The following is a 24,379-nucleotide window of genomic DNA, read 5'->3' on the forward strand; positions in this document are numbered from 1 at the left end:
ACCTCTTCAGTTGTCTGTTTAACAATGAAAATATACATTTTGCTTCTTTCTCTTGAAAATTTTTAATAAACACATACTGTATTTTATCTAAGATGATCTGAGTTTTATTTGTTTTGTTTGTTACTTTCTGGGACATATGCTGGCTGATACCTTTTATATACAAATTCATCTATGTCCTGCTAGGGAGGAGAAAGAAATGCTTCAAATTAAAGACATTAAGCAAAAAAAAAGAAAACAGCTTAAGAATCTTTTTTTTCAGGAGCAGTGTCCAGAGAAGGATCTATGTGCATTATTAAGATTTTTGGTTTTGAAATTTATTTAAATTTGTTCATAGTATTTTCAAAAGAATTTCTTACTCAGTTGAAATTGCTTGTGTTCATATTACTAGCCAAAAAGCAGATTTTATTACGGAGAATTTGAGAAAAACCCATGAACTTGAATTGTTAAACCCCCCCTCCCCAATGTTTAACCTTCTGAAGTTCTTTGGTCTAATGATGTCAACATACAACCAATATACCAGTGTGCAGGCACACTTTTCAGTGTCATTTCCCTTTTAACTAGGATAATGATGATGGTAATAAGAATAATAATTGTATTATTTCAGAAAATTGGAGGGTTATGTAGGGAGCTCTAATGTATTTAAATGTCGAGGGGAAGGAAGGAATATAAACTGGCTGTTAGACCATCAGAACTCTAGCTTGTATTATTGGCTTTGACATTTTAAGTCTACTCTATACTGTAAAAAAGTTGCTGGTACACAAGTAAACCAGAAAATCACCTAAATGTAGCATCGCCTTTATTACCAGGAAAATGGTTTTGTTGATTATAATGTCCTCCAATTGAAACAGATCTGCCAGTAAAAATATCTACAATAGCAATCTTGCTACTCATAAGCATACTGTTTAGTTGGCCTGTCTATATAAGCAGACGATGAACACATTTCCTGAGAATTTTGTTTCTGCAGGCTAAATAAAGCTTGATTTCATATGCATTTATGTCCTTCCTTAAACACCTCTGCCACTACTGGAGCAATGACATCACCTTCTCCGCTGGACCTTTAGGATACTCCCAGTGTGTGAGAGAACAAATGCTGCAGCTTGGAGTGGCAACACCGATCACTCGCAAATTGTTGGAAATAAAGGTTTAATTTTTAAAGGTATGTGCATTTTCCTCAGTGGCACAGTGTCGTAAATTGCTGCCCTCTGCTAAGCAGTTACTGATGTTCACAGAACAGTTTGATGCAAAGATGCCTCTACTGAACCAGGTCAGCCTAAAACTACCTTGCAGAGATATGCTGTGTGAATATATGTGCACATATATATATATATGTATATGTGAAATACATACAGCACTCTGAATAGCACAAGCTCTCTGAAAACATTTATCCATTTATCTGGGTGACAAATTATGGTGGCTACAGACAAGTTACGGGGTAGACTCCCTTAACTCACGGTGAATCCCATGTATCTGGGTTACCATAAGCCACGCTGGAGTCATCGTACTTGCGCTCGAAGATCTGTTTTCCACACTCTGTGATCTTGACCATCAAAGGCGTTGATGTCTTCCTCAAAGCGCTGCACGGTAGAGTCTCCCCCAGCTTCTCTTTCTTCCTCTCCGTTTCTTCACAGGAGTGTGCGTGGTGGGGAGGCTGTCGCAGTCGAGGTGTGTGGGGTGTGGAAGGAGCACGGCTGGCGGGACGTGGCCCAGACGCCCCCCGTTTTGTCAGCCTGCCGCCGTGACCTCCCGGCCCCCGCGGCCAGGCCGGGCGCTTCTGCGTCCCTCCCACAGGGATTGCTCTTCTCTTCAGTGTCGGCCTGAGCCACCGCGCAGCCCCGCAGGGACCGGCCGGCGCCCCTCGCCCGGGAGCCTGGAAGCAACGGCGGGGGTGGAGGTGAGGGGGTCCCTCTCCTTCCCCAGCGCCCCCGGGCAGGGCGCAGGCAGCCTGCCGGGCGGATGGCCCGAGAGGAGGCGCCTGAGGGCGGCTCTCTGGAGGTCCCGCTGAAACCCACAGCCCCCGAGAGCCGCCCGCAGGCGACGGGACGGGAGGGAAGGGGAGGGGAAGGGAGGGGAGGCGAGGCCCCCCACCTCCCGCCATGCCGGGAGGGCTCCGCGGGCCGCCGCCGTCCGCGCCGGGCGGGCGGGGTGGGCGCAGCCGCGCGGCGGCCAATGGGGCGGGAGCGCCGCGCCGCGCCGCCAGGAGGCGCCGCGGTGCCGGTGCCGCCGCCGCGCGTGGGGGCGTGGGGGGCGCCGGGCGGGCCCGGAGCAGCGGGCAGGTGCGTGGCCCGTGTCGGGCGGCGGCTGTGGGGGCCGAGCTCCGGGCTGTGCCCTGCCTCGGGGGCTGGGCGCTGCGGGGGCGCACGGCGGGGCAGGGGGCGAGGGGAGGGTGGCCCCCTTGCAGTAAAGCCAGCGCCGGGAACGGGGGGCGGGGTGGGTCGTGCCAACCCTCCCAAATGGTCTCTGCCGCTAATGCCGTTTCTCTGCTGCTGCGCAGGAGTCCCTGCGAATATAATTCACCTACCACTGTCTTCAGCAGGAAAGAGGCTAATCCCATTTCGCGATTTACCGGGCCCGCCGCGAGCAGGTGAGGCGGCGGCAGAGGTGGTCGCCGTGGGCCTGGGCCGCGGGCTGTGCCCCTGCCCGGCTGGCCCCTGCCTGCCGCACGATGTCCGGTGAGTACCGCGGCTCCGGCCGCCGGGCTCTGCCTGAGGGGCTGCCGTCGCGTTTCGCAGCACCCCGCTTCGTTTGTGTTCAGCTGCCTCTGGGGGACGGCAGGGCTGCACAGGCGGCGCAGGCTGGTTCCCGCTGGGGCCTTCTCCCTCCTCGCACCCCGGTGTGGGCAAGGGTCTCTGCTGTTTTGTTATCAGCAGAGTACTGTGCTGTAATTAGCAGTCTCGGATTAGGATTTAAACTGTTTGGCTGGTGGGATGAAAGAGCTAAACTCATTTATGTGTTCTGCTTGTACGTAGAGATTGGCCTACCCAGGCCTCTCTGCGCTTTCCTGGTGGATCTGCAGGGTGACGGACTGGGGTGGGCTCCCTCAGCCTGAGGCAGATTCAGAGAAACCTTTCTCACGTCACTTCTTACATAGCAGCGGTATTGGTTTTATTCAGTTATCCTTAAAGCCGTGAGGGACTGGTTTAGGGCTAACTGCCTGGGGTGGATGCAGGTGCCGTTTCGTTTCTTGAATGTGCTCTCAAAACTGAGGAAAAAGTTAAGCAGCAGCCCCCCGAAGTTGGGTTTGTTGAACCATTTGAAGGGTCTCGCAGACATACCTTCCTCGGGCATTCGGCCTGGTGGATCCCGAGTTTGAATTCATGTATGTGGCACCTCAGCACTGGGGGAAGATGCAGAAAGGGAGTCTGCAAATTAAAGGATTAGAGGATTGTGGTTTTGTTTGGTTTGTGGTGAGTTTTTTTGGTTTTTTTTTTTTTTGAAAGGAAGGCGGAAAGACTGGAAACATCTAACTTGGTACATAGCAAGTCCTCTGTGCTGTCTCTGGGTTGCTTAAGTAATTATTACTAATTTTTTTCAAACTGATATGTTACTATTTTGGGACTAGTTTTGAGTGCTGTGCATTTTGCTTATTTGCATATTATATAATGTTGCATTTGATTTTTCATAAGGATCATTTGCTGTCTAAGAATAACAAAATTGCAGGATCTTGAAGCAGAAAATAACTGTTCTTAACTGAAACATATATAGTAAAAGCTACACAAACTGAGAAACAAGTCCTCTTTCTGTAGCCTTCCAAGATAACAGTTGTAATCCTGTCTGCTAAAATTTGGTATTGCTTTAATAAAGGATAAGAGAGAATCTGGTTTTGGATCAGGCAGAACTTCGTTAGACCAAGAGAAATATTGCATGCCAGCAAATGTTAATTTGTATTCTGCTATAAAAAGGTCTGTGTAAAGTGTTGGTTGTGTCACCTTCATCAGTAATGTAAATGTTGCTACTATTGGACACAGACTGAGGAAGCATGGGAATTAAAATTGCCACTGTCATTTGTTTACTAGGGCAAGAACTGCCTCTTTGCTGAAAACTTGCATAATAATTTCTGATGGTGGTCTGACATGATTATTCATTTTACCTAGTTATAACAAAATACTTCTGGACTGCTTTTAAGGTTGTGGGTGTCAGCTGGAACAGAGCTTTCTGTTCCAAGTGCTTCTGACACGGTTGTGGTAGGTCAGAGAAGTGAGAAGGCCTGTAGCTTTCTTTGTCTTTGCAGTAGTCTTAACACATCTTCACTGAGACATGCTTCTGGGGGAGGATGCATAGAGACCTTGTGTGTGTGGGGGGGGGGTAACAAAATTGTTGTTAGAAAACGTGATGTGAGTTGGGGCTGTGTTATGTCATTGTCGCTCGGGATTTCAGAAAGGTGCTTTGGGCTCAGCGGGCACAGGTCCAGACTGCAGCCTGCCTGTCCTGCAGATTGTGTCTGAAGTAGAAGGGGGGAGGTGACAAAAGAGCAACAGATGGCACCAGGGAGGAATTTAGGAAAGCAATGAGACGACGTTGGTTAGTATGAATGGCAGTACATACTGGAAACCTAACCAGGCTGTTGGAGGCTTTTAGCTATTGGTTTATCTACTCTTGTTTTTCTGCATAAGATGGCAATGTGTTGTTTAGAATATACTTGTAGGAAAGTTGTAGCCTATGAGTTTCTAGTCTCCTATTGCAATTTTGGAGTGGGCAACTAGGCAAATTTGAGTTGTTACTCTAGGAGCCACAGCTAGAGCACATTTATCCTTTCTCTATCAGAAGAAAGACCGAAATACGCTTAAAAAGCTATATCTAGTGGATTATGGAAAAAATCCCTACCCTACTTAAACTTGTCTTGAAGCTGGCAGGTGCATGTGGTTCATTCAGTGCTTGTTATTATGAGTCACTCCTGATTCTCAGTGGGTACCTGGTGTTTGTTCATTCCCTCTCTCTTTTTTTCTTTGAACATCAAAGTGAGCACCACCCTGTCTGCTTGCTGGTGCGGATTCTAAGTAAGGCTTTTAGCTGCCCTGGAATTGGTTTTCAGGCCTGTTGAAGAATTTTGCCTCTGGCAGTGTCAGAGGTAGTACTGCTATGAGTAAGTAGCATAAGAAGCTGGTGATCTTGGCTAAAAAACTGTAACAAGTTTCACATAAAATCACCCTGACTGTAGTGATTCACATTGCTTTTGCTGTCTTTTCTGTGTTGCTATCTGTAGCTGCAGAGCGGGCTCTAAAATAACTCACCAAAGTTACTTGCTTGAAAATCCTTGGTTTGTTCTGAGAAACTATTGTTAGGTATTAAAACTGAGGAGCCACTGCTGATGATAATGATTTCTAAACTTGCATCTTCGTGTGCTGTGTGGTAATCCAAACAAGAGAAATGAGCACATTTATGAATTCATACGACATGGTTTTAATGTGATTCTAATCAGACACTTACTTTTCTCATAATTCACTGAGAGTCAATGGTATTAGCCATAGGGTTCCCCAGCTTGAAAACAATTTGCTTGAAAACTTAATACTGTTCACGCTAGGTGTTTTCCATGAAAAATCCTATTGTCATTCAGCACAAAGAATTGAAAGTTATGCATAACGGTGCACTTGACCCTTCAAAAAAAAAATCCAGTTGCAATGAATTTTAAATACCTACACCTTTGGCTTTCAAACTTAAAAGATCAAATCTTCTTTTGCAGCTTAAAGTCAGTGAGTGAAACCCTGTGTACCTTAGATTTAATGCAGCATTGTCCTTGATTTTAGTTAAATGGGAATTTTCAGGTAAACAGTTTACTTTCACAAGTTTATACGAAAATCTGATCCTTAGTTTTCAATTATAAAAATAAAACATTTACTTACAGGGACAGTGTTCCAAAGAACGTTATAAACGAGGCAAGTTGAGTAACACTTCTTCCTTGAAAACAGGGATTAGATGAAAGAACAAGTAATGATAAAATCTCTTGATTTTAAACACCCTATGGATCCTTAATGGATTAGTAATGCCCCTGTCTGATTCTAAAATAGCTAGGACATGCGTGTCTCCTTGCACCAGAAATATTTTAATGTTGCATGGTTTCAGACAATAGTTCGATTATCTATTTAATTATCTCTGTAATGATTCACTGTACTGAGAAGGCCATAATATGTATCCCACTTTTGATTCTCAAAACAGACAATTGGTCTCTTTTCTGTGTGAGGTATTACCAAGAGTTTCTTAGAAGCTGTATTTGTTTGGCAGTTTGCTTCCTTGTGGTCTGACCACAACTTTTGCCCTGGAGGTGCAGGGCATGAAAGCGTATGTAGGATGTGGTAATTTGCCATACCAGCTTGCTGAACTATTTGATGAGTAGCTTGTGTATTTTTAGATATATTACTTAGGTAAAGATTCAGCTTCTGTAGCTAAAAGAATTTGCAGAAGCAATAAGAAGATTATGTGTTCAGTTTTATGGTTGTTATTTAAAACAGTATTTTAAGATTTAAACTCCCACTCATTTTGCAGTTTGCTTTTTGTATTAACCTACCTCCCACGTTCCTCTCAGTAGTTGTTTTATTATCTTTATTTGGCTGAAGATGCTTGTTGCCTAACACAAAAGTGCTTTTCATTGCTGACTCTTTGTGTCTTTTGAGAATAATTTTGTTGCTAAAGTAGCCTTCAGTGTTTTTTTTTGTTTTGTATTGTTTTTTATGTATGGTTATATTTATTTGTGTAACCTTTTGGAAAATTGCAGTAGGAGCAGTTTACTTGCACAACTCTCTTTTTAAACCACTCCATGTAAGCAACTCCTTATTCATTGTTTTCTGGAAAGCCCATAACTTGTTTGAGCTGTTATGATAACGGGAGATTTGAAAGCTCCTTTTTTCATTTGCTTCTTCTGGAAATTGTGATTAAAAATGTTATTGGAGTTTGCTTAGCTGAGGGATCTGCAAACTATTTTAAGTTTGGATGGATGATTCAGTTTTTTTGGCCAAGTTTAACACTACTGGGATTCTCCTGAGGAGCAGGGATCTGTTGCAGTGTCAGCAAACGTAAGGTGTATGTGCTTGATTCGAATTCAGGTCTGGCTGGAGATGAGTGGGAGGTAGGGCAAAAAGGGAGGAAGAAGACAGCACACCAGTGGGTCTGTGTTTTGCTCTGGATTTGGAGGACATGAAAAATGAACATAGTACCTGGGAGCTTGTCACCAGCTCCATGCTTCATTGCATACCTTGATGTTAGGTTAGAGGTTTGAACTCATTCATTTTGGCAGCCTCTGGCTGAGGCAACCATGAGGTCATCTGTTGGGTTCTCTGCAACTAGTTCTGTGAGATTCTTTCCTAGTGTCTCTCACAGAGCCTGGAAACTGTATGACAGGGTGTTTATGTTGTTGTTATTGTTTGGTTGCTTTAATTTATTTAACATAATCGCTTGTCTCTTAAGGTGATGGTGGTTTTAAACAAGTATTTCGACACAAGTATTTATTGAAACTCTGTAGAGCTCAGTGGAATTCCCCTCATCTGTGTGACCCGCTCATCTTGTTCTGGTTAATTTTGCAGCCTAGAATGCTGAGGTCTTCCTTCTGCTCCGAGGAGGCTGTTCACCTTGCTGAATCATAGGTTCTGGCTCTCCCCAGGAGAACCCCGATAATGGTGGTTCTGTCAGAGGGCAGAGCTGAAGAAGCAGCCCCTGGTGATGCTGCCACAGGCCTGGTATCTCTACAAAATACATTGTGTCTCCTGTTGTGCAGGAGTGTAGCTTGCTTTCTTTTTTATTGTAACTTTTTTCCCATGTGTTTCTTGACAGTGAGGAACACTCCTAATTTTCTTGGAGTTACTTGAGGTAGGGATCCTTAGCTTCTGGGAGGTGTACCCATCTCAGTAGCAATTTCTCTGCATTTGTTCAGCCAGCAACAGTTACTCCAGTACAAAGAGGACAGAGCAAAGAATAATGCCTGTTGGGTTGATTCAGTGAGGTTATGGAAAGAAGGACATTTCTGGCTAGTACTTAACATCCTGTTTTTTTCCTTAGCTTTTGGTACTATATAAACAGGAACATTTTCCTTATCAGTTGTATTATACTATGTTAGTTAAATGTAAAATCTAAATACTTACATATCAGCTTTTTTGATTGACATTATGTTTAGGCAATAAGACTTAGGGAATTATTTGTTTAAGGCTAGCCCAAAAGCTTCATACCTGTTACTATGTAAATCAGGCAAACAAAAAATAGCAAAATTCAGAAACATACATTCTGTAATCATGTTCACTGGATTTTCTATTCAGTTGTGTATTCTGGGGGAGTTTGGGAGAGAAAAGAGCTTATCACAGGAACTGCAGGTTGTTATAAGCCGCAGCCTGTTGGTTAGCTGGAGGAGGAAGGAACCTGCCAAAAAAGCTTATGTTAAAGCTGTAAAGTGACTCTTCTGAATATTTGCTCACAGTAACAGATCAAGCCTTTGTGACCCTTGCTACTGATGATGTGTACTGTCAAGGCGCTCTGGTTCTCGGACAGTCATTGAGGAACCATACGACATCTAGAAAATTGGCAGTACTAATTACACCAGAGGTTTCCAGTGGGATGAGGTAAGGATTCATGTATTTTTGGAGGTTGATATTATGGAAGAATAAACAACAGCATGAAAGATTTTAATAGGCTTCCTGTGGATTTCACAGCATTATATCTAGAAGCTCCCCCTTGGCTAGCAATTTCTGAGAGGGGTCCCAAATAACATCCATGATAAGATCATAAGCCTAATAAGAATTCACTTGCAGAAGTAGAGCTGGTGGCTGGAAGTTGTCTTAAGCCCATAACTGGGAACATAACCTGAAAGTTTGGGAACTAAGGTTTTAGTGTCTTGCTTTTGAGCCGAAATAAAGGCACTACTGTTTTTTTCCCTAAGTGTTTCTCTTTTAGAAAGAGCAAGATACATAACCACATGTGACATCAGAACCCTCCAAAAACCTTAGGGGCTTGGTTTCAGATGACTAATCTTCTTAAAATATTGGTGCACAGCTATCATAATGAGAAACTCATTTATTTTTGCCTTTTTTTTTTTTTTTAATCCCTTTCCAATTTGCATTGTGATTCTACAGGCACTACAGAATTGCATGTACAGAAATCTCATTAGATCTGTTGAACTCAAGCCCTGTTATTTGGAGGACTGTGTTTCTTGTTAAAAGGAACATGACATGCCATAGCTACTTAAGCCATAACAGAACTAAGAGTTGTGAAAGTATTTGCAATGCATCTGGCTCAAGAAACATATTTTCCCATTTTTGCTGTGATTAGATGTACAGAAATCTGTTTTTACAGGCTTTTTAAAGTATGGATTTTGTCAGAACACTGTAACCTTCCTGAGGGAATACTGTATACATTTGACACCTGGGTGGATACTGAGTCCATCAGTTTTTTCATCTCCATTCAGTGGGGGGAAAAACCTTTATAATGTTTTTTTAATCAAGGATAGCATTTTTAAAAAAAGTACATCACTGAACTGTGCTTCTGAAAATCTGTACCTACTCTTAGTTCTTTCCCAGTTAACTCCTGTCCCTTGAAGATCAGTCAGGCAAAAGCTAATGACTCTGAAATCTAGATAATCAGCACAGGCTTTTCTTTTTCTGTGTTTGTATGACATCCAGGACTTTGTAGTTAATAGTGTAATGTAAATAAATAAGCTGTGTTTAAAAGACTTTTTTTCTTGTGTCTTGAAGGAAAATTACCTACTTTGGTATCACCTATAAAATTCCCATGAAAGATACACATAGAAAAAAGATGTCTTCCTAAAAGTCTCATTTGAGACGATTTTTAGTAGTGAGCAAGTATATATTGGCTGTTTTAAAAGGTGCAGTTTTGAAGCTGTGTTTTATTGGGCATAATAGGTGCAAATGACTGTGCTGACAGTGCATGCCACATCCTGTGCAATGCACAGGGAGCACAGTATGCTGCTGTTCTTTAGAGTCAATTGTGCAGGATGAAAGCTGCTTTTATTTCTGTTGGCGTTTCTGTAGGAGATTAAGTAACTAAAATGAGGATTGGTTTCTCCTCCATACAGCACCTGTTGCTTTTGAGATGTGCTGGCCCTGTAGTGGAAGAGGTGATGGTTTATGACCTGATTGATAGCTGTCACTTCAGCAGGCTGTTTACAAGGACTTTTCACTCCTGACTTCTCATTCTAACCAGTCAATCTAGCCTTTGTTATTGTCATAATAAATGTGGTGCTGCGTGTTACTGTTTTCATGCCAGAAGTGAACTCTCATGAACCTCTATAAATTCCCTTCTTTCTCTCGACTGCTTGCTCTGGTAGGTCTGTCCTCCACAGCGTATTTGATGAAGTCATTGAGGTGGATGCGCTTGACAGTGCTGACTCAGTCCGTTTGGCTCTGATGCAGAGGCCAGAACTGGGTGTAACCTTCACTAAGCTTCACTGTTGGACTCTTACTCATTATAGCAAGTGTGTCTTCATGGATGCAGACACTTTGGTGAGTAGAGTGGGAGCCGTGGAAACGTTTGTGTCCGTCTTAAAGAGCTACTATGAGTGTGGGATGCTTCCTTGTCAGGCAGCCTACTGGCCTGTGAAGTGACCAGATTTGCTGGTGGTCACAAGGTTGCAGGAGCTCCAGCTGGCATGTTTTGGCAATGCTCACAGTTTTGCCGGCTGCATAGAAATAAATCGTGTTTTGAGAGTAGCCTCAGGACTGTCCTCAAAAGATACCACAAACACACTCTGTGCAATTGAGCTTCTGACAGATGTTTAAAGTAGATCTCTCTCATATACTTTCATTTGGACTTATTCTGGTCAGGCATGCAGGCCACTTTTAAAATGGAGGGGAAAAAAAAAAAAGCCCAGAAACATTAATTACTTTTTTATTTATTTATTTTTTTAGCAGTATAGAGATAAAAATGGCCATAATTTTGGCAAGAACAATCATGTCAGCCTTCCCCTGCACTTACATGGCTCACTTTGGAAGACTGGGATGCATTTTAATTTAATTTAGAATTATTTAGATTATTTAATTTAAATATTTAAATTATTTAATTTAGAATATTTAAATTAGAAACCAAATTAAGTTGTTATTCTCAGGCAGTGAGGTGGGGAGGCTTATGATTTCCTGCTTTACATTAAAGTTAAAGGAGGAAGGCAAATATTTGGTTTTGGTTTTGGTTTAAATTCAATGAAGTAATCTTTCTCCTAAAAATTTTTCTTCTCCTGCTTTTCACAGTGACTCAGTTGTGGGTGGGGTCCAGACTTTGAGTACTGCACAGCTGTCTTTCCACCAACTTTAAAAGTGATCTTGGCCTTAACCTGATTGATTTTTCCCACTTCCTTGTGAAGCTTAAAAACCAAACCAAACCAAAGCAAACCTCTGAGCTTAACTTACATTAGAAAACTGGCAACAAGAGACAGTTTTTCTGCTACCCCTTTAGTCAGTCTGTTGCTAACTCAAATTATTTGGATTCCCAGCTTTCATTCAGCTCTGTTGCAGTCACTGAGAATAGTGGACTCTGGGAAGGTGAGCTAAGAAAGAAGGAAATTGTGTGTTTTCATGGTATGTTATAATATTTAAAGGGACCTTCTGGAGGGTCTCCAAGGCTCATGAAATAATTTCACAGGGTTTGCGCTTTTATTACAGAAATCGTGGAGAACCACAATTAATGTTGCTGCCTTATATTAAAAATAGAGGTTCTGACCACTAGCATATTTTGCATTGCCACTGCTTTTATGTTCTGTGAGCTGTATACTTGGCCAAACTAGCAATTTCCTCCATTGGTACTGATTTAGCTGCTCATGTTCTAGAACAACATTTGCTCTAACAATTTTTCTTTTTTCCTACTGTCTCTAAGGTGCTTTGCAATGTTGATGAATTGTTTGATCGAGAAGAGTTTTCAGCAGCTCCTGATTCTGGCTGGCCTGACTGCTTTAATAGTGGTGTATTTGTGTTTCGACCTTCTTTGAAAACTTACAACCTACTGCTCCGGTTTGCTGCTGAACATGGCAGTTTTGATGGTAAGGGGCAAGGCATAAGGGATGAAGTGCAAGACATTAGATTCCTTCTCAGTAAGCTGTTTTTCCGTAGCTTCCATGCTATGAGGCAGAATAGAGGAAGGCAGGAGTTCTCTGGGCTTTACGTAATTGTGCCCCCACGAAAATTTAAGGTACAGACCTTTGCCTCTTACACTCTACTTAAGACCCATTGAGTTATTGTGGACTGTGCTTCCCAGAAAAGGGCAATGAAGGGACATTGTGTCTGAGTCTTGCTCAGTAAGTTTTAATTTTGCTGTCTGGTTTAGGAGAGAGAAATACAGCTGATCTTCAGTCTTCTGCTCTGAGGGAGACCAAAACCCTTTCCTACTCCTTTCTTCATATATTAGAATAGGACTCCATTTACACTGAACTTGCATCGGAGTGGATCAGGTATTATTCACTTGTACCTGCTCACATGGCCATATTGTCAAGTCCAAATTGCAGTCCCATGAACACACCAGTCTCATTCCCATCCTTGGACGTGAAATTTTGACGTAAATTTGAGTGTACGCATATTTATGGTAATACTGTTTTATATATTCTTTAGGGGGTGATCAAGGCTTGTTGAATAGCTTCTTCAGCAACTGGGCAACAGCAGATATTGGCAAACACTTACCTTTCCTCTATAACTTAAGCAGCAGTGCTGTATACACCTACGTTCCTGCTTTCAATCAGTAAGTAGTAACACGTCTGACTGTAAACCTCTGTAGTTTGTTAACAAACGTTCTGTTATAAGAGAGAACAATAATGGCATATTCTGTTGATTATAAATTACAGCAGTCAGAAATGGTGTTATGTAAAAATCATGCAGTGGAAGCTCAAATGCAGTATGCATGGCTTGCATCTGGACACAGAGAGAGTCCCAGAGCTGGCTACACTGTCTCGTGTGTTGTTTCAGAGAAGCTTTTCTCGTATTTGAAAAGACACAGATTACTTTAGCATTAGATTCTGACAGCTTTACTTTGAATGTTGTTCCCGTCTTTTCCAGTCAGTTCTATGGGAAACAGTTGTTTTGTGTTGGGTTTTTTTATTTTTTTGAATAATTTCTTAGGTTCTTCTGTGAAACAAAATTTGTGCTAGTAATTATATGACTTCAGACAATGCAGTTAGGAAGCTTTTCTGGCAGAAGGCAAGTTGGATTTAGGGTGTCATGAATTAGTGCTTCAGTTGCACAAAACACTCTTACTGGAAGGTGAACTTAGGATGATGTATTTATTAGTAATTTTTAATATGGGATCAGTAATAATCAATTTTGTTGATGCAATGTTTGAAGTGGTATTGAGTTGTTTGTGAACAGCGTATGCAGGAGGACTGGAAATGGTACTGCATGAGCCTGTCATTTTCCTTCATGAACTTTTCAGCTAGAATCAGCAGCTGGAAGCAAATGGCAATGCAGCCTTTGTTTTCTGTATGCTAAACGAGATACCTTAAACTAATAAGGTAGAAAAAATACTAAATATATACTCATACTGAATGTGTTGCTGTTGCAAAACGTCGAAATTACCTCACCAGTGAGAGTAAGCATGTTTCTTTAGCGGTTTATATAGGCTAAAAAAAAATATATTTAATGTATAGACCTGTATGTTTAATCTCTACAGTTTTGGTAGAGATGCCAAAGTTGTTCACTTCTTGGGAGCGACAAAGCCCTGGAACTACAAATATAACCTTCAAACAAAGAGAGTTATGCAGGATGGCACCACCTCTGGATCTTTTCATCAGCTGTCATTTCTTGCCCTCTGGTGGAATATATACAGTGCCAGTATATTGCCTTTGTTAGAAAAACTTCAAAAGATGGAAGAATCAGAATCTGAGGAATGCAAGGTAACTAATAAGGAGTTAGTGAGAATATGCTGGAATCACAACAAAAATTCTGAAAATTGTCTGTTTGCTAGAGGAAGGAATTACATGAAAAAACATAATATCTGTTGATTGGTAGTAGCAGTGATTGCTTCTAGAAGCACCTAAACTAGCAGTTTAGGAAGGATTTTTAGTACTATTGGCTTTCCAAAGATTTGCCCAAGCCCCCTTCTTAATTGATGAAGACTTTGTATGGGAACGGATGTGTGTAGATTCTGCAAATTAAACAAAGTATGATACAAATTAGCCAGAGAAGGTGATAATCTGGCTATGAAACAAATGGACTTTTGACTTTTTGAAGGCAAGTTCATGTAGACCATCAAACCAGACCTTGAACTATAGTAAAATTTACCTTTTCAGAACTGCATTATAACTTGTTTTATGAGGGTCATAACAAATAAACAGATTTGCAAAGGCAGTGTTAATTACATTTAGGACGTTATATTCAGTACTCATCTGTCATCAAGCATTTACTGAGCTCTTTACACTTTTATTTTTTTCTTCAAAGGAAGTGCAGCAATGTATTGTTTCCATGAATAGAATAAAAAATCTGTTGATAAATAGATGATTTCTTGGACACCAGCAGCATAAAGTAATGAGAAGTATGATTTTTGATTTTGTATCCAGACATGACAATTTAGATCACTTTTATGCATATGTAAATATTTTCTTAATGTTTTTTTTTTAATATTAGGCTATTACCATCATTGGACTAATTGCATAGTCCCATAAGATCAGTTGGACAATTACCATCAAAGCCCCAGAGAGGAATTTGGTTTGTTAACCTCATGACAAATTGGAAAGCAGAGGAAGGAATGGGTAGTTTTTGATCTCGTACTTTAACATGCTTTAATTTTTAAGAAATTGTGCAGTAAAGAAATGTTTCAGCCACGGCAACATGAAGGTGGAAATACCTGTTAGATTTACCTCCTGACGATGCTGGCATACTTATGAGTGCAAAAATCCAAATTGCAACATGCTCTGAATCTGGGACCACAAACTTTTTTGAATTTATTAACTTACTCCTTTAATGCTGAGATCCTTGTAAGGAAGTGAAACTGTTGTAAATAAGATATTAATTTCCTGCAAAATTGCATTTCAGTGGTGAGATGTTCTTTTTTTTGTTAGCACACTTTCAATGGAGTTGAAATTACACTGAAGAAGGTCAGTCCTTATGTGGCTAATTCGCTGCAAATGCCTGTGCTTCCAGACCAGACATATGAAATACATCCCACAGCATGTTCACCCGAGGAACTCACTTTCAAAGCTGTAAGTATGTTGTATATTACTATATGCAGTAACAAATTAAAATGATAGACTAAAATGAGATTTTTTAATTATGCTTGTGATCTGGGAGATTATATCTTCTTCAATTTAGCTGTAGCTATTGAATTTTCTTGCTAGCATCAGAAACAGTCTAAAGAGTATCTGTTTTCTTTAATCTTTAGTCACACATGCATGATATGTCTGGAGGTTGACAGGGTTTGTATTGAATTTTACGAAGAGATTACTTATTGAAAGTTGTTAGGTACTTAATAAAGTGTAATAAAAAATTATGTTACTAAAGTAATCTTTTGAATATTAATACTCTTGTGGATTACTGTATTTAAAGCTAGAATCCTTTGTATCACTCCTCTTTAGAAATTATTTTTTTTTCCAGAAGTATTGACTCGGAAAACTCTTCCCCAGATTTCTCTGATTTGAGCAACAAGGAGTGTCTTAAAAGAATGCACTGATGATCACTGTAGGGGTCGTTTGTCACTGTTCTTGTATTTGGGTGTTTCTGTTGCACTGACTCCCCTTATTTTATGCAGGAATTAAGTTGGACATAATAGCACAATGTTTCTGCAGCTATAAGTCATTACGTGTTCTGTGATAAACCATGCTACAGCAAGGTACAATTGGGAGAAAATAAAATTAATGTTCTAATGTCATCTCTTATTGTAACTTGTGGACTACTCTCTAGTAAGATGAAGACAGGTTTTTTAATTATGTTCAGTGCTTCATCCCTTTAGGCTACAGTTACTCCATAAAGTAAAACTGTAGTCTTGTTTCCTTTCTTTTCCACCTTCAGTGTGGAGGGGCTGAAGGAAAATTGCAAACCTTCCAGCTCTATAACTTAATACATCTTTTGCAAATAAATTACTCTTATCTTGTGTGCCTCATACATCTGACTCCATTGGAAATGCTCAAACCAAATAGGGACATTTCAAGATGTTTGTTTGGGGTAAAAAAAAATCATAACGTTCACTTAAAGTAGTGTCATTCAAATTTAAATTTCTTTTATTTTTTAATTACTAGGATTGGTTTATCAGAAGATCATACTAATCAGAAATTAATAGCCTGATTCTCTTCTTACTTAGGAACACCATCATTCCACTTTTTGTTGCTTAGCTTCAGTACTCTTGTGGGATTGTTTTGGTTTTCGTGGAAGAGACTTCAGAATGGAGTCTGTCTGCTCATTTATGTTTTGGTATCTGGCAAAGGCAAATATTTGGGGTAGTATATTTTAGGCAATCTATTGTACCACTGTTTTGGAATACATGGTTCTGTTCTCATTCTATGCATATAACAAGCTCATGAGTTATGGAGTAAGCTATTATCCTAAAAGGAGATTTTTCTCATTGAAGTTTGGCCTCGTGAATGGTAGGCATCTACTGTAAGCTAGCTTTCCAGGCTGTTTCTGTAGTCACTGAAGAATGACAGCCACTCTTGAACCTATTTTAGGATGAGATGAGTTGCCCTCTGGAGGTAGTTATCCTAGATTGATTATAGTAGGAGCTTATGTTCAGTGCCATTTTGATAGCTAAAGCTAGGTGAGATGAATTTTGTCCTTGGTCATAATGTGTTTCGTTCCTTCTTCTCCCATCCACTGCTTTCCCCTACCCCAAGACTGAAATCTATTTGTATTGTATGAATTCTCATGATAAGGAAACTATGAAAAAATATTCTCCTAATAAAACCTCAGTGGCTGTATTTTAGCAACCTGTATGTGAAGTTCAACAAAGCAGTTCTAACGTCCATCTCTCTGAGCCTGACAGACCTTCAGAACGACTTGTATTTCATCCTGCATTTCAGGAAACCTCAGAACTGGTACATGTAGCTTTCTGCATTGTACATCTGTTGATAATTGCATGCATGTCTTTCCCAAAATGATGTTGGCAGCAAATATCAACTAATTATGATGCAATGTGCAAATAAAATCTTGAATCTTTTAGCTATGTAATTCCTTAACTGCTTCCAATACTGGGGTATGATCCCTTTCTATCAGTTATACTTCTAGTTTTTAAATGTGTATTTTCCTGTGCTAGCCCCCAAGTAATAAATGCATGGTGTTAATTTTAACTCTCCAATACTAATGCAAGCAAAGCTGTTTGGGGTTTTTTGTTCTGTTTTGTTTCTTTTTTACCTCCTGAAGTGATGTTTCCAAGCAAGTGGAAAATGAATGTACAGTGAGTCAGGCATGGAGCCTAAGGTACCTGGCTTTCCTTTGTGATCTTGCACTGCATTTATCTGTGGGCAGTGTGACAGCAGTGCCAGACTTGGCATTGATGGGGGTAACAGGGTGTCAAGGACTTGTATCTTGTAAGGTACACAACGCAGTCATTTTCCTAATGAGGCCTTTTGTATGATTGTGAAGCACTACGGTGAAATACTTTAGGACTGAGAAACAGAACTGTAGGTGAAACTGTAGCTCCCGTGCAGCCAGGGGTGTTTGGGCCCTAGCTAAAATTCTTCATTTCGAAGAACATGATGATTCCTGTCATCTTGTTAATGGCATCCAAAGCTGTTGATAAGGCTTGCCAATGGTAAAGAAAGGAATCTTCATGCATTACTGCAGTTATGTGTATACAAAGCCTCAAAATTAAATACCAAGTATTGTTGCATATTTGCATATATAGGGAGCAAGCATGCTCTTCAGAGTTTTTATTCATATTTAAAGTCATGTACAGAGTGGGACCCAGGTGGGGGTACATATGGAAGGATGCAGTTGCCTAAGCATGTAGTGTCATGTTGGCCGTTTGAAATACCTTACCTGGTCTGCAGCTGCAGGTCTTGTGCAAGTCCTGTGCCTTGTCTGCCCCAGAGCGGCAGATGTAATGGTTATTCCAGGGCATTTAGGCTGTTTAAGCCACTGATTCCTGCCCATTAAGTTCTATTCTGAAACAGCTTTATATTGAATTTGTGAGGGCTTAACTGGAAGGCCATTCTGGTTGATTTCAATTTTGTTTATAACATGAGATGAGTTGTTTGCCTTGGAGCCTCTTGGAGTAGTACTGAAAGCAGGTTTTCAGTAGCTGCCTTGATTAGTCCTTGTTATATTTAATCTTTGTTACTGGTTATAATTGTTGGGATGTTCGGTTTTACTGGCATTCGTCAATCATGGACACAGTTTTCCTTTTATGTGGTTGAAATTATCACTAATAATGTGTCTTGCATTTGTGCACCTATGATAACTTGATCTTGAACCAGGATTCACAATTTTGGACTGTCGTTCAAAATGAACTAGTTATCGGTGTAATGAATAGTGTCAATCTTTTGAAGTAATTTATATGGGTAATGTGTCTCACATCTGCTAAATAATACTGATCTCACTGGAGATCAGATAAAACAAATGACCAAAAATTCTAGGAACTTATGTTCACATGAAAGCCTGTTGAAGACAAAATTTGCACAGATATGTGGTGACACTATATTGTAGCAAATATTCTACTCTAAACAGGCCTTATTTGTAATATTCTCATCGTGTTGTTGCTGAGTATGCAAAGGTCTGAGTTAAGACAAGTAAGATAAATGTTTGGTATGTTCAAAGATGCTATGACAAATAGTAAAAGCATGGGAAAATGAGATCACATTATCAAAACAAGAACAAATGTTTGAGTACTGTTTGTTTTATTGTTTTAACTGGGACTGTACAAAGCAGAAGTTTGACATTTAAGGTTTAACTTCACAGCACTGAAATGAGAACAACCAAATGACTGTTTTCCCACTGTTCTGCTTCTTCCCACAGAATGAGATTGCACATTCTGTTTCAGAGCTGTCTATTCACTTCAAACCAGAAGAACCAAGTCCAGAAGATGAACGGAGAAAATGGGAGGAAGGGCGCATGGACTATATGGGGAAAGATGCTTTTGAACATATCAAAAAGAAATTGGATGCATTTTTACATTAAGATGGAGTGTACTGTAATGGCCATCACGATCTATGTTTCTTCTATAAATGCAATCCTTGAATACTTGGCTATCTTCATAGTTTATTTGACACCAAAGTTAAAGAGGTAGATATGGATCCTCATATATTTTTGGGGAAGATTAACAGATACAGACTCCTGTTTTTTAACTGTTAAGTGTGCCTCATATTCATTGTTCTCCCGTCGTGCCTTCTGAAGTATAATGAATGGTACCCTCTGAGTTTGAACTCTCATATTTATCACTCTTCCCTGCTCCTCCCCATAGCATTCTGCAGAAACAGTCGTGAGTGTGAAACATATTGGAAGTAGAGATTATTTCACAAGTTGAGATTATTTCAAAAGTACTTTTACCTTATAGAAGATGCTATAAAACTGTTTAAATGAAAACCTTGTTCTTGAAACCAAGTTAACACTTTCAAGGGCAACCATAGTGTAGACTTCAATATGAGAAAAAGTGAGGAGATTAAATCCCGGCCTCATAGGACTCTGCGACAAAACTTTTTCATTTAAGTATACTTAGGATTAGAGGAAATTCAGACTTTGTCTGAAATCACTAGTGGATGTTCTCCCTATTTATAGGAAGCTGCTCAGATTCATCACCAGTGTGATGAAGAGTGGTGTAAAACTCTTAACATAGACTGATAATGTATGTTAACCTTTTATATTGTTGCTGTAGGATACTGTTGGGTTTTTAAATATTGTTAGCTTTACTTGCATATTCAGAGTTGCGTAGTCAGAGGAAGAAATGCTGACACTATAGTATAAACCTTCTGGTGCTTTTTATCAATTTGTTTACAGTACTTCAAACTGCAGTTGAGAAAGGCGTTCTTCTCCTTTAGCATGGTGGCCCCATATTGCAGGCAGTTTGAGTGCAACTGAAAACACAATTGGCACTTGTTTTAGTAAACAGGCCCTTTGAAGATCTTTTAAACAATAGCTGTGTGTGGGAACTAATAAATCTGTGAGTGTAGTTCCAGAAAAATCTACTGATGAGACTCCATTATATTAAGGATACTTACGGGGGATTGCTTTGTGAATTTGGGTATTTAAATTTGACTAATCTCAGCAAGTTTGTCTTAATAAACAAGGAAAAAGAATCACTTTGAAAGAAAGAAGCTTGACAGACATGCTAATATAACAGATTTGACACAGTTATTTGTAACGCCACTCAATATTAGAGTAAGAATTCTGCAGTGCTGATGCAGGACTTGAAACACGTTTCAGTCTTCATATGTCACCAATTTTGGTACAGATATACCTAATGAAATAACTTGGGAATTGTGTTTAAAAAGCAATGATGTAACATTATGCATCAGAGGGATTGCCATAGATGCTAGTGGAGAAAAAGGCAGAGTAGGAGGGAAGGAGTTTTTGTTTCTTTTTCCTCCATCAAAAAGGATGGGGGGAATGGGGAATAACTTGCACAAATTAGGAAAGGAACAAAAGAGTCAAAAGGTCTCTTAAAGGACGAAAAATTATCTTTGAGTATTTTAGAATTACTTTCTAATATTCACAGTAGTGGATTTGCGTTTAGTTTTGTGGGGTATTACCCATTTTATCTAGTTCTTTATTTCTCGTTTATTCTAAGCACTCTTAAAGTGGGAATCTCTTTGGTGGGTCTGCTGAATTCAAGCTTCTAGTTCAAGTTAGATGTTTAGGGTCTCTGAAGTTGAAGAGAGAGATGTCCAGAAGATGATTCTTCTCAGTTTCTGCATTGATCATAAAGGGATCCTCGATAGCCTGCCTCTCCTAGGTAGCCTTCACATGTTAACACAAGTAGGTGCGTTCTGCCTCTTGCTGCGTGTGGCCCAGTGCAGCACCATGTGGAGATCACAGTGGCTGCAGTGCACTCTTACTCCTGTGGCATTTGATCTGCTGGTCATCCCTGTTTCTTAGTGAACTTGTGCACTTCTGAGAAAGTTCTCTGTTTTATAAGCATTAGTGCTCATATAATTCAGACAGTTTTTGAAGACTTTATAAAACTGTAGCCAACAATGTGAACTCATGCTTCATGCAGCTGTACTTTTTACAGTAACTACTAGATCTTACTGGGCACGTTAATTAGATTATGGGAGAAAAATTACTGACGTGAAATCAGTAACTGAAAGGTTTTAAAATAGGCATATGAATGTAGTAAAAGGAGCTGTCATGGAATACATTTGAAAGTGCTAATATGTAAAATGGTACTGTGTGTGGATTATACAATGTTTTGCAAAGAATTGTAGTACATTAATGTCATGGAAATAAAATAGAAATGGAAAGGACATATGAAGTCATGTGCTTATCAGATGATGGCGGGGTTACAGGTTGTTCATGTTGTCCCAGGGAGTATTATTTGTGACTGACTGGCTACTTTAATATGTTTTTTTAATTTTATTAAATTGCTTTTGAGACATTAGCACTACCAGCTGAGCAGAATTAAAAGGTGTGAGTTATAATTATTTCTACAGGGATACATAATTATAAGCTTTAGGATCTCTTAAACCAACTACTATTGTGCTATTGTATTTCATGGAAAAGTGTAGCTGTGGTTAAAAACCCTGCCTGAGTTTTTGTGTACTGTCTTCACACAAAAAAAATGTTGAACTAGTTACAAGTAATGTAGTGTCGTAGTGGATTCCAGCACAGTACTGTTGTCACCAGGGTGTGAGAAGGGAGAATCTTGTGAGTGAATCCAGAATTTGCAAGTGCTGTGCTTCGGGCAGCATTCTTTGCTCTTATGGACATCATTCTGAAATCTTGGGGCCACAAGCAGATCTGGGGGGTGTTATGGGCTGCATGTTGCCATGAACCACAGGGTTGAGGTTTGCTAAGTGGAAACATGACTTGGGGAAAAAAAAAAAAAAAACCTCAGCAAGCTTCACCTGGAATTTCTTCCACGTTAAAGTGTGGTATAGACCCAGGTATTTTTAGGGTAAAGGAAGTTAAGAAACGTAGGCTTTTTGGTGGCACCATTCCTCCCTAAACAAGACATATTTTCACTTTAGAAGCAGCTGTAAGGATTTTGAAAGGCCAGACTCTGACCTATTGCTGGGTGGCAGACTCTGTGTTTGAAGAGGACAGCTTGTGTTTAAAACAAAACATGCTGATTCTTCTTCTGTCATGTGCTTAGAGTTATTCACAGCTAGACTTGGAGGGTAATTTTATTTGCCATACAGCAATTTTATTGGGTGCTCTTCATGTATAAACAGGAGATAGTGTGGGTGTGCCCCAAGGAAAATTCCTGAAAATTTTAGACATGTGGGTTAATGCACTTTCCTAGCCTACAGGAAAAGGAGGTGGTTGTTCTTGAAATATCACTTTACTTACTGCCTGGTCTCTTGTGAGGACCTTTCCAACTGGGTTGTTCTTGGGAAAGAAGTTTTCTTTGTCTCTCTAGTTCGGTCAGCTCACATCAGTTGTTTTGTAAGGCTGGTATTTGAAAAAATGCTTAGTTATTTTTTTTTACCTTGATTTTTCTGTCCGGGAATGGGAGGCTAGGCTAGCAGCAGGTGGCTTTACACATTTGCATGCTCCTGAAAATGTCTGTTTGTTCAACAGAAATAAGTCTGCAGCATGCCTATTTATTCCTTAATGGATCTGATTCTGTTGTTTTGCTAATCTAAACTGTTTTGATTCCTATGACTTTGAAAATAACATGAGATGGGCCTGTTTTCTTAATTCACATCTCTGCTATTTTTACCTTTGTGTGAAGGTATTCAGGTCAGTCTATGGAAAAAAATGTTATATGTATTTGATTGCTTTTTTCCACCAGTTTTCTCTTCATCATTTTGGGATTTTATTTTTGTGGTTTTATTTTTTTTTTTAAATCAGCCCTATAAATGAGATTAAATGAATAGTAGTCAGTTCTTAAATAGCCTGCAAAAATACATGTCAGTTAATACTAGTCATTGAAGTAGTCTGCATTTTCAGTATATTGGTTGCAAAATGTTTCAGCTGAAATTGTGTTAATCCTAAATTGGCTGGCTCATAAATGATAGTTTCTTTGATGCTGACAGTTAAAAGCGGTGACACTCAAGCAATACGTTGCATCCTGGTATAAACTTCCCACTTGTAATAACAGCATACCATAATTGTAGCAAAGGTAGTTAAAAAGACAATGATTGTCACATAACTGACTTTAAACATTATAAAAACTAATTGTTAGAAGACTGACAACGATATACTATGAATAAAGGAAAAAAATACAGTTGCAAGCATTTTTGCTGAATTTTACTTTGACTGTTGTCAGAACCCTTTCAACTTCAACAAACTGGAGGGGAAAAAAAAAAAAAATTTCCAAGAGAGCCAGCCTCCGACTTGTGATTGTTTTAATACTTTTCCCACTTCAGGATGGCATGACATTAACTGCCTTGGAAGAGTGTTTGTTTCTTTTTATGGTACTGTGCAGGGTTCTGAACCATGATAAATATAAGTGGTTTTCCTTTAGATGTGTAATATCAGAAACAGGTGATTTGTTTTATTTAAGAGAAATATGATTTTCAAAGCCTTCTCATAGTATTAAATACTTGGAACAAAACTGATTGCATGTGATGGGTGGGTATCTGTTTTACGTTTTGTTTAAAGGCCTTTTTTTTTAATCCTCCATAAATTCTTTGTGTTTCCAAACCTTTTACTTACAGCTTTTAGACAAATGGCAGAACAGAAGCCAGGGTTGTTTGGAATCTGTAGTATCCCCATTTATCTCAGAAATGTGGGGTTGGGTTGGTTTTTTTAATATTTTTTTCTTGCTTTCAAACAATCTTAGTAATGCAGTAATATGGTAATTCAAAGAGAAACTAGGTTTTTAATAAGTTTGATTTTTACAGAGTTGTTTAGATGTAACATTACAATCAAAACATTCTACAAAAATCCTCCAATATTTTATTCAGTTCAACGCTATATATATGGGTGTGTATTTTAACCTACAGTCTGGCGGTGGGCAAAAGCTTTTTGATATTTACTTTTTGGTCATTTATGTAAATGCTTGTCAAATATACTCAGAGTCCTCAGGAATTTCAAGCTGGATAAACTTTGAGCTCAAATTGCTTTTCTTAGTTTATCTGTTACACAATTATTTTGCATCCTCAAATGATGGGATCTTGTGATCCATGCACCAGCATTCCCTTGGGTCCCAGCAGGGAGAAAAGCGACGTGTCTGGTATTTAAACATGGTGAAGTGAGGGCTCTTAGAAGCTTATTGTCTCACTGGTGTGAGACTCAACAATTACTTTGTTGAGTCAGTCTAATGCAGCGATTCCAAATGTCATTTAATAATGATCAAACTATTTAGATGGAAGTCAGCTTCATGCAACATGAATGTCAAACATTTATACAGTTCAGCCACAGCTCTTTCAGTAAAAACAAACTTCATT

General features: G+C 39.6%; 1 protein-coding gene across 1 annotated transcript; it reads left to right on the forward strand.

Annotated features, from left to right (window-relative positions):
• Positions 1 to 2,611: 2,611 nt before the first annotated feature.
• On the forward strand, positions 2,612 to 21,317 carry GYG2 (glycogenin 2). Its single transcript, XM_050896957.1, has 8 exons — positions 2,612 to 2,669; positions 8,396 to 8,537; positions 10,259 to 10,433; positions 11,797 to 11,959; positions 12,525 to 12,651; positions 13,576 to 13,798; positions 14,963 to 15,103; positions 18,846 to 21,317. Exons 1-8 carry the CDS (start codon positions 2,663 to 2,665, stop codon positions 19,005 to 19,007), a joined length of 1,140 nt encoding a protein of 379 aa, XP_050752914.1. The 5' UTR covers positions 2,612 to 2,662; the 3' UTR covers positions 19,008 to 21,317.
• The last annotated feature ends 3,062 nt before the right edge of the window (positions 21,318 to 24,379 follow it).

The sequence above is a fragment of the Gymnogyps californianus genome, chromosome 1 (genome assembly GCF_018139145.2).
Source record: "Gymnogyps californianus isolate 813 chromosome 1, ASM1813914v2, whole genome shotgun sequence".
Taxonomy (NCBI): Eukaryota; Metazoa; Chordata; class Aves; order Accipitriformes; family Cathartidae; genus Gymnogyps; species Gymnogyps californianus.

Coding starts and splice junctions, on each gene's coding strand:
- GYG2 (XM_050896957.1), top strand. Junction 11,960..12,524: donor TGAACATGGCAGTTTTGATG/GTAAGGGGCAAG, acceptor TATATTCTTTAG/GGGGTGATCAAGGCTTGTTG. Junction 13,799..14,962: donor CAGAATCTGAGGAATGCAAG/GTAACTAATAAG, acceptor TTTTTTTGTTAG/CACACTTTCAATGGAGTTGA.